This window comes from Odontesthes bonariensis, chromosome 4 (genome assembly GCF_027942865.1).
Source record: "Odontesthes bonariensis isolate fOdoBon6 chromosome 4, fOdoBon6.hap1, whole genome shotgun sequence".
NCBI lineage: Eukaryota > Metazoa > Chordata > Actinopteri > Atheriniformes > Atherinopsidae > Odontesthes > Odontesthes bonariensis.
In genome coordinates this window covers 31051044-31064455 of record NC_134509.1, presented here as the reverse complement: position 1 = coordinate 31064455, position 13412 = coordinate 31051044, and the positions used below count along the sequence as shown (strand labels likewise).

At 43.4% G+C, this 13412-nt stretch overlaps 1 protein-coding gene across 1 annotated transcript; it reads right to left on the bottom strand.

Annotated features, from left to right (window-relative positions):
* Nucleotides 1-293: 293 nt before the first annotated feature.
* stx10 (syntaxin 10) lies at nt 294-7062 on the bottom strand. Its single transcript, XM_075463959.1, has 9 exons — nt 6996-7062; nt 6430-6505; nt 5813-5906; nt 5178-5272; nt 3693-3755; nt 3387-3488; nt 2225-2331; nt 1624-1718; nt 294-1248 (listed from the first exon to the last, which is right to left on the bottom strand). The coding sequence occupies exons 1-9, from the start codon at nt 7028-7030 to the stop codon at nt 1172-1174; spliced, it is 744 nt and encodes a 247-aa protein (XP_075320074.1). The 5' UTR covers nt 7031-7062; the 3' UTR covers nt 294-1171.
* Nucleotides 7063-13412: the final 6350 nt, after the last annotated feature.

Here is a 13412-nt window from a genome sequence, read left to right as displayed (position 1 = left end):
TAGCCAAGGCTGTCTCATCATCCAGCAAGAGTAACAAAGCCCTGGCCAATCATATGCTTAAACGTCTGCAGACCTGGCTTCACCTCACTCTGACTAATCTCCATTGTGGCAGGAAATAACGAATCTCTAGATTTGCGACAAAGCGTCTGACGGATGAATTAAAAACAGGATCTATAATGGCGGTTGCCTTTCGTGCCTTCCCCAAGCCTGCACGTTTTTTTTTGTTGTGTTTTTCAATGAATTTAAAAATTAAATGTTTTGATCACACACACACACACACACACACACACACACACACACACACACACACACACACACACACACACACACACACACACACACACACACACACACACTTCAGCTGGGATGTGTTCATCAGCAAAAATCTGCCGCCGTTTTGTTTGACTATGAAGAAAATCTGAAAACCTCACCCTTGGTTTACCTGACAGCTTGAAGTTAAGAATTTATTTTCCATCCTGATTCACATGTAGGCACATGAACATACTGCACATTTCAAAAAAGTATAAAAATATATTTAAGGCAACTCGCCATCCCACCCCTCCCTCCCATGCTTCTCCTGTTGGCTTAAAACACAAGTGCCCGTTTTCTTGATTTCATAAACCGAGTCTCAGAAATACTTTCGACCCCATAAACCTGCCGAGAAGCAGGTTTCACAAGCAGCTTAAAATAAATACGCCACATTAGCTGTTAACCGTTTTATCACTATCGACCACTTGTTTGGTTTCAATTTCATACCCCACGAACATTAACAAGTGACACAAAATAAGCTTGATTTGTTAAACGTGCAGATTTGCGTTTTACTCCAACAGCAGCACTTTGCGGCCATGTCCCTCCCATCATGTACCATGATTTCCAACAATAACGGAAATGCACAAATGTAAAATACGTAATACCATCGGAGTTTTGCTCGGGCCAAGCTCCGCTTCTGAGAGATAGCGGCCTTTTCTGCTCACCGCAAAATTAGTTAAAAGCAGAGCAGAGGATTAAACCCTAACTTTCCTCTGCCAGTCACCAGTTTGTCCTCGTTGTGAGGAAAAGGGAGTGACTGGACGGGAAGGAGGAGAGACCTCCCTCTTCCATCGGTATCTGTCCATTCATCCTGACAGGGAGGAGTCGGTGAGCCGAGTGGAGGGATCAGAGGTCATAGACATCAGAGAGCAAAGAAAAGGATGAGGACCACGATCATGACGATGACCAGCACGCCGATGGCACACCACTGTCTCCGACCTGAAGGATGCAACAGACAGGATCTTCAGATACACAACTCTTTTTCTTTTTTTAACACATTGGTTTTGTCCTGAGTAACAGTGTGAACAACGTGCAAGAGCAACACCGTACAAACAGAGTAGCGTCCGATTACACCAAGGAGGTGACTCGGATGTTCTGTTCCACGATGCCGTGAATATAAATATAATAAACAAAAAATAATTACGTTTCAGCCAAAGCACAGTTATTAAAGGGATATTCATCCTGCTACATTGTAGATTTTTTGTTTCAGCTTAAGTCACACATAGCTTTCTGCTTTTCAAAGGTCAGGGACTGACAGAGACCCTTGAAAACACCAGCGAATGCTAAGCTGTAACTGCTTGTGTATTAGCTTACTGCTCGTCATGTGAGATACTTTCTCTAGCTTCTTTAGAACAGAGTCCATCCGGGACGACGTCTGGTCCATCTCATCTCCAAAATCCCCCAACATGCTAAAATACAACAGCAGCACACAATCAAATAAAAGAGTGACCAGAAGAAAACACACATCTTCATTTCATTTGCAGTTTTTTTCAGATAAACACAGCGTTATTCTTTAGACTCACATGTTAATGTTTTATGCTACTGAGCTTCATGACAACGTTAAGCATAATAAACAAGAAACTTGTATTAATTAAATAGCAAATATACCAAAAAGGACTCGGGATATTTCCAACAATAAAAGAAATATGGCTAATAAATATCATTCACAGAGAGGAAGCTTCCAATAAGTGTTTAGCTGTACAAAATAAAGAGGAATAAAAACAATGAAAAGATTGAGAAGCCAGCCTGTATGAGTGACCCATGTCTTCCCGACCAAAGAAATATCTTGTTAGCTATCCAAACAATGTTTTTGTTTCACGCATCTGGCTATTTTTATGAATAGAAATAATTCACAATTAAAAGGGAACTTTAATTCTTCATCTAGGTGTGTAAAATCCTGTCCAGGTTTACTCACACAGCCTGCTCATCAAGCTCATCTCCGATCCGTCCAGACATGTCTTTGAGGACTCTGATGCTGCCGGTCACCAACTCCAGCTGCTCATCCTGCTCCTGCACGATCAGCTACACACACACACACACACACACGGTCATGTTTACACCACGCTAACTCACATCAACTTACTTGAGACTTATCACACATCCCTTTGTGCCAATCGTATCCAAAACGTTTACCTAAACTAGCTTTATATTAAGACTTCATCTTAAAACATAATCTTCATCTAACTTGCTTTTTCTCACAGAGGGTGTGGACTCATCTTTTAGCATCATCTCCTAAACACATTTACAAACTTAGGTTTTTCATGCTGTATGTTTTGCCTTTGTCCCGTTCTTTCTAGGATCATAACAACCCTGCACTGAGGTGAAAAAGTTTAGAAGCTGACGAAATGCTCAAAATGGTCGGAAATAACTTTTTTTTTTTCCTCCATTCAATCAAAAGGTATGAAAAAGCCGCGTTTCCATCACTAATTTCCTGTTAAAGCCACAATCTGACAGGTTGTGTGATGACTTGGATCATTCAACACCACTGTCAACCCACACCACAGGAAGCGGAAACAAAAAGCTCGGACTGAAAAGAAAAAAAAAACGAGAAAACACCTGTATCTGATCTGCTTTCACTTCATTCACAGCGTGAGAGCAGAAACGTCAGCGCTCTTCTTTTCTTATCCTTTTAAAGTTATCTTTTATTACATTATCATTGTAATCATCATAATTGTTGGCATAAACTCAAACATAAAACCAAACCAACAGGAAAACATTCTGGGGTTTCATTTTTCATAAGGCTACATTTTTATATACAACTGTGAAAAATAACATTTTAAAAGGTTTGAATTTGCACCTCAGCCGAGCGGAAGGAATTTCCTGGAGGGAGACATCTGTTTGTTCTGCTTCAGCCACTGCTGCAGATAAACCCTTTTTGTTATTTTGTACCAAATTTTTTTGACATTTTGATTTTATTCTAAACTAAAAATGCTTATAATGAGAATATAGAACTGATGAAAATGTTTGCCTGGTTGCCCTCTTCCTTTCATCCATCCATCTTTTTTCTTTTAAATGAACCCAAACTTCCTCTGTTCTTCTGTGTTTTACTTTTGCCTCTCCATTCCTCCCTCCTCTACCTGCTGTTGTTCCTGTTGCTCCTGGATGTATCTGGAGTTTGCCGACACCAGATGAGCCTCAAGTCCTGTTGACCTGTCCTGGCTTGTTGAAGCCAGCAGAGCCTGCATGAATACATTTATACATACACGAGACATGGCCTTAGCAAGGTGAATAAGACTGTTTTTTCGTGCAAATGTCCAAAATGCACGTGTTACACAATGAGCATCCAAAAAAGAGGTTTAAATTCCCTGCTTGAAGAATTGTATGGTGCGATTAATAGCCAGCAGAAAAGATTTTAAGTAATGGTTTAGGATGCACACACTGACCTGTCTGTTCTTCTTCTCTGCCTGAGCCACAGCAGAGGGGCTGGACACCTGATCCTTCATGTCCTACACACACACAAATGACTTTCACTTCAACAATTTGTCAAAATAGCAACAAAAATGACTTTAAAAGCCTGGCTGAGTGCAGACAGGTGCATTCTTAAGATTTCCATTGCTGTGCCAGAATCACCAACACGCAAATCAAAATGTCAACAAGTTATTTTCTTAAGTCTCCAATGACTCAGTTCTCCTTAGGTTTAAATGAAGGATTGTGCCGTTGACTGCATGTTACAGTAGAAACTGACTCATAGTTTCTATTGTGGCTAAAGAGTGGACGTCTATTCACTTCCATTAAAGTGAGAACTTTCTTCACTGCAGTGCAGACAAACAGGCTGGCAGGTACTGATAATGGACCTCAGGTGTGCTTACAATAAAAACACGTAATGTGCTTTTTTTGTTCAGGTGTAAGAGTTGCTGCCTGGACTGATGTTTGGCTTAGTGTGTACGATTTACGTGCTTTATTAATAAAACTCTGACGTGGTCAGGTGAGGCTGCGTTTCACTTTTATGCCCCTAAAATCTGGAACAGCCTTCCAGAAGATGTGAGACAGGCCTCAACTCTGACAATGTTTAAATCCAGGCTGAAAACAGTTCTATTTAGCTGTGCATATGACACCTGAAAGTATTTTATCTGCACTCTTCACTTATAAATTAATGATTATTTTTATTGGGTTTTTTATTTTTTATTTCTTTTTAATATTACTGCCTTTTTGTGATTTCATGTAGCTGTAAAGCACTTTGAATTACCTTGTGTACGAATTGTGCTCTATAAATAAAATTGCCTTGCCTTGTCAAACACACATACCAGTTATAGTGGTACAGTTCTCTAATATACATGAAATAATTAGACACGAGTAACTTTTATTTTTATTTTTAACTGCATGATCAGTGTTACTCTGGAGAGAGAATTTAATTGAGATGTTGTACTCTTATAACCTGCAGTCATTTCTGCATCATTACACACAGCAACTCTGTTGCACACCTGTTCATTTATTGTTGGCTAAAGTGATAAGGTAGTGTAAGTCCCATGGAGACTTAAATTAATTGTGATTTGATCTTACTTTTCTCCCCAAGTAGACCTATATAAAGCATAACATTCTGACACTCAAATAAAATGCTGATCAGTAATACACATTGCACTACATAGTGCAAGGAAAGTGATTTTAGGAAAATATTTTGGGATGCCACTTTGTTTATCCAAGATACACTTTAATACAATCCAAAGCTCTGCTGCACATAAGTAAATAGTACCTGAAACGGCAAGTTTTAGTTAACACTTTTACACAGGCTTTCACTCAACCATATTCTTACAATCAAGGCAGTAGTTAGTAGTTGTAAATATGCATTTGAAACAAAAACTGCACAACACAAACAAAACACAATAGATCAAATGATTTGAAAACGATCTCATTTGTCTTGCTGGGTTTACCTGGACAGACTTTCTGGTTCGCTCAACAAAGTCTCTCCTCTCCTGAAGTTCATTGTCACCCAGCCTGAACTTCCCTGGGTTTGACTCCACAATGCCTGAACCAGTCAAGGATCCATCAGACATGTAAAAAAAAAAACTGTTCAAACCGTCTCACAGTCACCCATAAAACAAATCAACAACTACCAAGTACCAAACAAGTTGGTTGAATAGGTTTCCCACGGAAAACATATTTAGATTTGTTCGAGTTGAGAACAGGAAAAAAATAAATACTGATTTGGTGTATGTATAATTAAACAAGGATTACAGAGCTATATATAAAATATTCTGTATCAGTCGTTTAATTACATATATTTGCAATATATATATATATATACATATATAACTGCAACGAGGAAATTTTGATCACTCTTTTAAAAGAAAATTCTGGCATTTGAATAATGTTTTTTTCTGTTCTTTTCTATTTCCCATGTTTAGTTTGTTATGAAATTAAAAATGATTCTGGTGTTTTGAAACGTTCAATCTCCTGAATAAGAGTGAGTGACGCAAAGTATGTGTTCGCTTAAAAAACAACAACAACTGATGTGCGTATGACAATATGGGCTAAGGGTAATACATTTGTTCGTCTTAAAAGATACTGATAGTTTCACTGAGGTCCTCCAGGTCCCAGTCTATGGCTCTCAGACAGTTCCTCAGTTCATTGGCACTCCAATCAAGCTCATCTCGAGTCACCTGAGGCAGAATACAGCGGACACTCCTTAAACAAACAGCTCCACAGACGTTTAATAATTTTACATTCTCCATTAGGCTTTTACTACTACATTGAGCTTCACCTCCTTTAAGGCTTCCATAAGATATCGATCCCAGACCATCTCTTAAAACTCACTGAACATCAAATTCTGTAACAGGATTTGCATCTATTGAGATAGATTTGTAACTTTGACGTTTTGGAGTAGTACAAGCTCTATAACTTACAAAGCCAAATACTAATGAGCAGAAAAAATTGCGCAATCAGTTTGTTCAAAACTACATTAAACACTTTTCACTGTCCCCTATGTCTCTATATATTTACATCATGTCTGTGCCCCATGTGTCGTCAAACTGGTGGCTGTGCCTCTCTATTAGCCAATTTTCTCTTTAAGCTAAATATAATTGTGTGTTAAGCTTTGTAATTAATCGTTTTGGACACAGCCTTTACCCCGCACATTTAGTATTGTAGTACTGGAAACAATGATCACGATCCTCAGAAGCTCACCTGTGTCTCATCTTGCAAAAGTTCCTCCCATCTCTCAAAGAGGCCCCGTGCACGAGAAAGGGCCTTCTGCACCTCCCTGAACAAACAATACACATATAAAATAACCGTTATCAACGTGAAAACGGATTTGTTTTTGTTATTTTTAACTTAACCTTCAGAAACCATGGGCATTTTGTCAAGCAGTACTCTGTAGCTACGCCCCTCAATAAATCAAAACAACACCCAACTTCACAGCGCCTTGCAAATAGCCTCAAACGATATTCTCAATGGACACCAAGCTCTTCATTACAAGATAAAAAGAAACGTGGGATTGCTGAGTAAGGAACAGTCCCTGTATGTCTTCACAAACAAACACATTTAGTACCTCTGCGCAACTGACAGTAAAGCGCTGGTGCTAGTTAGCAAGAGCTAGCTGCTGAGCTAACTTTGCTCATTTAACTTTTTTTTTTTTCTTTTTAAAGGAACACAAACGACAATTCACGTGTGATTAAACACCGAACACGCAAAATATTTTAAACAACGTAAGATACAACGAATGTTTGCGTTTCAATGAGAATTTTTCTTACCCCTTCACAACGAAAAAGGGATCTTCTATCGACATGTTGTTTCCTTCCTTAAAGAGCGATGCGCATGCGTGCGTCTCATGGAACGCAAAGACGTTTTTCTAGCACGTAAGTGCCATGCAAATACACGTTATGTACGCAAGAGACTGGGCACAATCTATAGCATAGCATTAGTATAGTGTGTCCATTCTTGCAGTAGGTTGCAATGTTTGCTTTTATTGGTATGATTTTATTGGACCAGATTTGTCAAACATTCATAGATAAGAAAAGCGCAGAAAAAAAACGATGAGAAAAACATTTAAATCATATAATAATGCAAACAAATTGAGTTGAATATGGGACTTTGACAAGAGAAATTTGCTTTATTCAAGTTTTGAATAAAAAAGAATCACAAACCAGAAAGAGGAAAATGAGTAATATGGGCAGAAATAATCTACTCATGAATAATAGTGCTGCTCAGCAAATCCTCCATGTTGTCTCTGTCTCTTTGTACTTCTATCCATCCTGTCCCACCCATTTTTCTCTGTTCCTGAGGGTTGTTCTCTCAGTCCCACCCAATCCTGCCCAGATCCTTCCTTCCTGTCTTCATCCTGTTTCCCCCTCCTTCACTCCGGTTCCTTTCATCCTTTCCTGTGAAAATTCACAGCTGAAGTCATAAAACTTCCCTTTTGACAGACAGACACACACACACACACACACACACACACACATGCCTTAGAAAAGCCATGAATGTCATTCCAAAGATATCTATTAAAAATAATAATAATAATTTCTTTGTTTTAACAAGTGCTCAGTCTGCTTCTTAATTTGGCAAATTAACTGCAGTCCCTTGCTGTAACCCCACCACTAACACAAGTAAAATAAAACATATCACAAAATGAAAGCAAACCAATGAGCACGGTCACTTTTGCTGTTAGCGTCTTGAACGCTGAGCATTTTGAATGGCTGGCTTCCAACCTACCTGTGAAATTCCTGCCACTGTTTGCGGGTAAATGCCTTAAATTTTAAATATAAGACGGGCACACAGAAACATTTAAATTACAGCTGAAGAGTTGAAGGCCATTTTTTCTACAATATGGATTATCTTATAGGTGAAAATTTTTCACATTTAAGAGAAAGTCAATATGACCAAGAACATACTTTTGAGCTGAGGGCTCAAGATGGATTTACAATTTTAAAATGAAAATAAACACATGTTAGTGTAAACACTGAAGCAAATTTTACTGTGCTGTAATTATTAACAGCAATAACAGCTGGGCTTATATTGTTTTCACCTCTCGACAGGACGTGTGCATGTTACTTGTAGCAGGAAGTACTGCAAGGGTGGTTTTGACCATCTGTGATTGTCAGATTGTGTCAACTTAATTTTGCCAAATCTGAGCTAGACATAAAAGAAAACTTAACAGTTGTGTTGTTGAATTAAAGAAAAATAGTCCTTGAAGAAGAGTGAAATCCAAACCCAGAGTGCTTATGTAACTGCAGTAGTGAGAAATAAGCACCCTTAGATCTGAACCGTGGCATGCTGATGAGCGCTGTGGATGGTGTGATCCGATTGCAATATTGGTCTGAAGATCGAAGTGAACATGAGGCTCAGCTGAGTGGATTTACACCTTTTAGTACAAAGTCTGACGTTATCGATGTTAACCTTTTTCTGCAGCTTATAACACTCTCTTGGGAGACATAAAAAGAAACCTAATACTATAAAAGCAATGTCTTTGTTTAATACTTTATCTAAATCAGACAACTGAAGCCTCATAAAAGTCTCTAAAATATTTTGCTTAAAAGCAGACCTGTGGAGACTACATCTCAAAGCACATTCAGAGTGGATTTCTTAATGACTTACATAAAGATGAGGAATTATTGCCCCTAGAAAGATTTGCATTAAAAGCCACCTAACTATTGAGTTAATTTTTGAAAAATTGTGAATCTATGCATGAGGAGTCCACGTCACTAACAGACTCGAATGAATTTGTGTCATTGTAAGCATTTGGTCTGATAGCAGACCAAATGTGAGCAACAATATAATCAGGAGTATAATCAACTACGCTTTAACTAGTAAACATTATTGTTTTGATGAAACTGCTAGCCATAGATGTAATTAAGCATTTTCACACATATTATAGGAGGATTTCAAGTGTGGATAAGGTGTCCATATGGAAATCCACTGCCCTATTCAATTGGTGACTTAAGTCTTCTGAAAATGTGCTGGATTCAATACTTACGTGCTCCTCATTACCCAACAAGACCGAGACGTTTCTTTATCCTTATTTTACAGAGTTTAAAGAGCTTTGAAACATTTGTTATCCAAAAGATTTTGAACTTTTAGAAAAATGGCTTGACTCTTACCTTGCACTGAACATTCACCAGGATCCTTTTATTTATTTGAATTAGAATTTAACCAGGGGAAGAACAAAAGGCAAAAAGTCAGAGGCCCAGGAACACATGAGTGGGTAACCAGGAAGACAAAAGGAAGATAAAATACAAACAAAGAACAACCTACAAATAAAAAAGTCATCACATATATAGTAGTGGATAATCAACTGATGGATCGAAGATGTGGAAAGAAAACAAAACAAGGGAAGGAGCCAAAACTAAAGCAGGAAGTAACAAACAAAATAATAAATCTAAGTTTTTTATCAGATATTTCTGTACCTTCAGCAGGGAAACAACTGATGAACCAGTCATCAAATTTTTTAACAATTACATCACAACCATATAGGGTTTGTTATTGTTTGCTGAAAGGAACAGATTTAAGTTTAATTAACTTTATTAACTTTATTTACACTGTACACTGTACAATGGAGGCATCTTTTTGTTGATGCTTTCTAAACAGCAGGTCGTAAAACAAGAATGTGCAGGCAAGCAGGCAGGGTGGTACTCATCTGACATTCTCCATTACAAAGATGGAATGAAGGAGAGAGCAAATCAACAGTGTGACGCAATAAAAAAGTTTTGTGTTTACCAGAAAATACAAATTTAGCTCAAAACATTTCCTATTTTATTCCCCATCATCAGATGTTCTTTCTTAGTAAGAACCCCCCCCCATAATAACTTGATAAGTTGACATTTGTGTTCTTTGAAACCTCAAGCTCGGGGATTTTCTCCCCTTTCTTGCATAACGTGATTTGTTCTGATGTGGCAAGAAAATTCTCTCCACAGGAACAAAACAACATCTGATATGGACCAAGTGGCCTTAGCATAACAAAAGAAACAGGCCCACAGTCCTCCCCGTGAGCTGTCACCTTACCGTGGTGGGGGGGTTTGCGTGCCCCAATGAGTCTGGGAGCTATGTTGTCTGGGGCTTTAAGCCCCTGGTAGGGTCACCCATGGCAAACAGATCCTAGATGAGGGACCAGACAAAGCACAGCTCACAAAACCCCTATGATGAGTAATATTTTTGGATACCGTGTTCCCTTGCACCGGGGCCCCCCCCTGGAGCCAGGCCCAGGGGTGGGGCCCGCCGGCGAGCGCCTGGTGGCCGGGTCTATGCCCGTGGGGCTCGGTCGGGCACAGCCCGAAGAAACGGCACGGGTCCCCCTTCCTACGGGCTCACCACCCGTGGGAGGGGCCATGGGGGTCGGGTGCAGTGTGAGCTGGGCGGCAGCCGAAGGCGGGGACCTTGGCGGTCTGATCCTCGGCTACTGAAGCTGGCTCTTGGGACGTGGAACGTCACCTCTCTGCTGGGAAAGGAGCCTGAACTGGTGCGCGAGGCTGAGCGGTTCCGGCTAGATATAGTCGGACTCACCTCGACACATGGCTTGGGCTCCGGAACCAGCCTCCTCGAGAGGGGGTGGACTCTCTTCCACTCTGGAGTTGCCCGCGGTGAGAGGCGTAGAGCAGGTGTGGGCATACTTATTGCCCCCCGGCTGTGCGCCTGTACATTTGGGGTTCACCCCGGTAGACGAGAGGGTAGCCTCCCTCCGCCTTAGGGTGGGGGGACGGGTCCTGACTGTTGTTTGTGCTTATGCACCGAACGGCAGTTCAGAGTACCCACCCTTTTTGGAGTCCCTGGAGGAGGCACTGGAGAGTGCTCCTCCGGGAGACTCCCTCGTCCTGCTGGGAGACTTCAATGCTCACGTGGGCAATGACAGTGAGACCTGGAGGGGCGTGATTGGGAGGAACGGCCCCCCCGATCTGAATCAGAGTGGTGTTTTGTTGTTGGACTTCTGTGCTCGTCACGGACTGTCCATAACGAACACCATGTTCAGGCATAAGGGTGTCCATATGTGCACTTGGCACCAGGACACCCTAGGCTGCAGCTCGATGATCGACTTTGTGGTTGTATCGTCGGACTTGCGGCCATATGTCCTGGACACTCGGGTGAAGAGAGGGGCGGAGCTGTCAACTGATCACCACCTGGTGGTGAGTTGGCTCCGCTGGTGGGGGAGGAAGCCGGTCAGACCTGGCAGGCCCAAACGTATTGTGAGGGTCTGTTGGGAACGGCTGGCGGAATCCCCTGTAAGGAGGAGTTTCAACTCCCACCTCCGGCAGAGCTTCAACCATGTCCCGAGGGAGGTGGGGGACATTGAGCCCGAATGGGCCATGTTCCGTGCCTCGATTGTTGAGGCGGCCGACCGGAGCTGTGGCCGCAAGGTGGTCGGTGCCTGACGTGGCGGCAATCCCCGAACCCGCTGGTGGACACCAGTGGTGAGGGAAGCCGTCAAGCTGAAGAAGGAGTCCTATCGGGCCTTTTTGGCCAGTGGGACTCTGGAAGCAGCTGATGGGTACCGACAGGCCAAGCGGAACGCAGCCTCGGCGGTTGCTGAGGCAAAAACTCGGGCTTGGGAGGAGTTCGGGGAGGCCATGGAGAACGACTTCCGGACGGCCTCGAGGAGATTCTGGTCTGCCATCCGGCGGCTCAGGGGGGGGAAGCGGTGCACCGTCAACACCGTGTATGGTGAGGGCGGTGCTCTGCTGACTTCTACTAGGGACGTCGTGAGTCGGTGGGGGGAATACTTCGAGGACCTCCTCAATCCTACCGACACGCCTTCCGATGAGGAAGCAGAGTTGAGGAGCTCGGACGTGGGACCTCCCATCTCTGGGGCTGAGGTCGCCGAGGTGGTCAAAAAACTCCTCGGTGGCAAGGCCCCGGGGGTGGATGAGGTCCGTCCTGAGTTCCTCAAGGCTCTGGATGTTGTGGGGCTGTCTTGGTTGACACGCCTCTGCAGCATCGCGTGGACATCGGGGGCAGTGCCTCTGGACTGGCAGATTGGGGTGGTGGTCCCCCTCTTTAAAAAGGGGGACCGGAGGGTGTGTTCCAACTATAGGGGGATCACACTCCTCAGCCTCCCTGGTAAGGTCTATTCGGGGGTACTGGAGAGGAGGGTCCGACGGATAGTCGAATCTCGGATTCAGGAGGTGCAGTGTGGTTTTCGTCCTGGCCGTGGAACAGTGGACCAGCTCTATACCCTCCGCAGGATCCTGGAGGGTGTATGGGAGTTCGCCCAACCGGTCTACATGTGTTTTGTGGACTTGGAGAAGGCGTTCGACCGTGTCCCTCGGGGACTCTTGTGGGGGGTGCTCCGGGAGTATGGAGTGCTGGACTCCTTGATACAGGCTGTTCGGTCCCTGTATGACCGGTGTCAGAGTTTGGTCCGCATTGCCGGCAGTAAGTCGGACATGTTTCCTGTGAGGGTTGGACTCCGTCAGGGCTGCCCTTTGTCACCGATTCTGTTCATAATTTTTATGGACAGAATTTCTAGGCGCAGCCAGGGCGTTGAGGGGGTCCGGTTTGGCGACCTCAGAATCGGGTCTCTGCTTTTTGCGGACGATTTGGTTCTGTTGGCGTCGTCAGGCCGTGACCTTCAGCTCTCACTGGAGCGGTTCGCAGCCGAGTGTGAAGCGGCTGGGATGAGAATCAGCACCTCCAAATCTGAGACCATGGTCCTTAGCTGGAAAAGGGTGGAATGCCCTCTCCGGGTCGGGAATGAGATCCTTCCCCAAGTGGAGGAGTTCAAGTATCTCGGGGTCTTGTTCACGAGTGAGGGACGAATGGAGCAGGAGATTGATAGACGGATCGGTGCGGTGTCTGCAGTGATGCGGGCTCTGCACCGGCCCGTTGTGGTGAAGAAGGAGCTATGCCAGAAGGCGAAGCTCTCGATTTACCGGTCAATCTATGTTCCTATCCTCATCTATGGTCACGAGCTGTGGGTAGTGACCGAAAGAACGAGATCGCGAATACAAGCGGCCGAAATGAGTTTCCTCCGCAGGGTGTCTGGGCTCTCCCTTAGAGATAGGGTGAGAAGCTCGGTCATCCGGGAGGGGCTCGGAGTAGAACCGCTGCTCCTCCGCATCGAGAGGAGTCAGATGAGGTGGCTCGGGCATCTAGTGAGAATGCCTCCTGGACGCCTCCCCGGTGAGGTGTTCCGGGCCCGTCCCACTGGGAGGAGGCCCCGGGGAAGACCCAGGACACGTTGGAGA

What these genes read in the sequence shown, in the direction of transcription:
- stx10 (XM_075463959.1), bottom strand. Translation starts at nt 7,030, where the DNA reads ATGTCGATAGAAGATCCCTTTTTCGTTGTGAAGGG. An exon ending in TTTTGCAAGATGAGACACAG is followed by an intron (nt 5,907 to 6,429) that starts GTGAGCTTCTGA and finishes ATTCTGCCTCAG; the next exon opens with GTGACTCGAGATGAGCTTGA. An exon ending in CAGAGAAGAAGAACAGACAG is followed by an intron (nt 3,489 to 3,692) that starts GTCAGTGTGTGC and finishes GTATTCATGCAG; the next exon opens with GCTCTGCTGGCTTCAACAAG.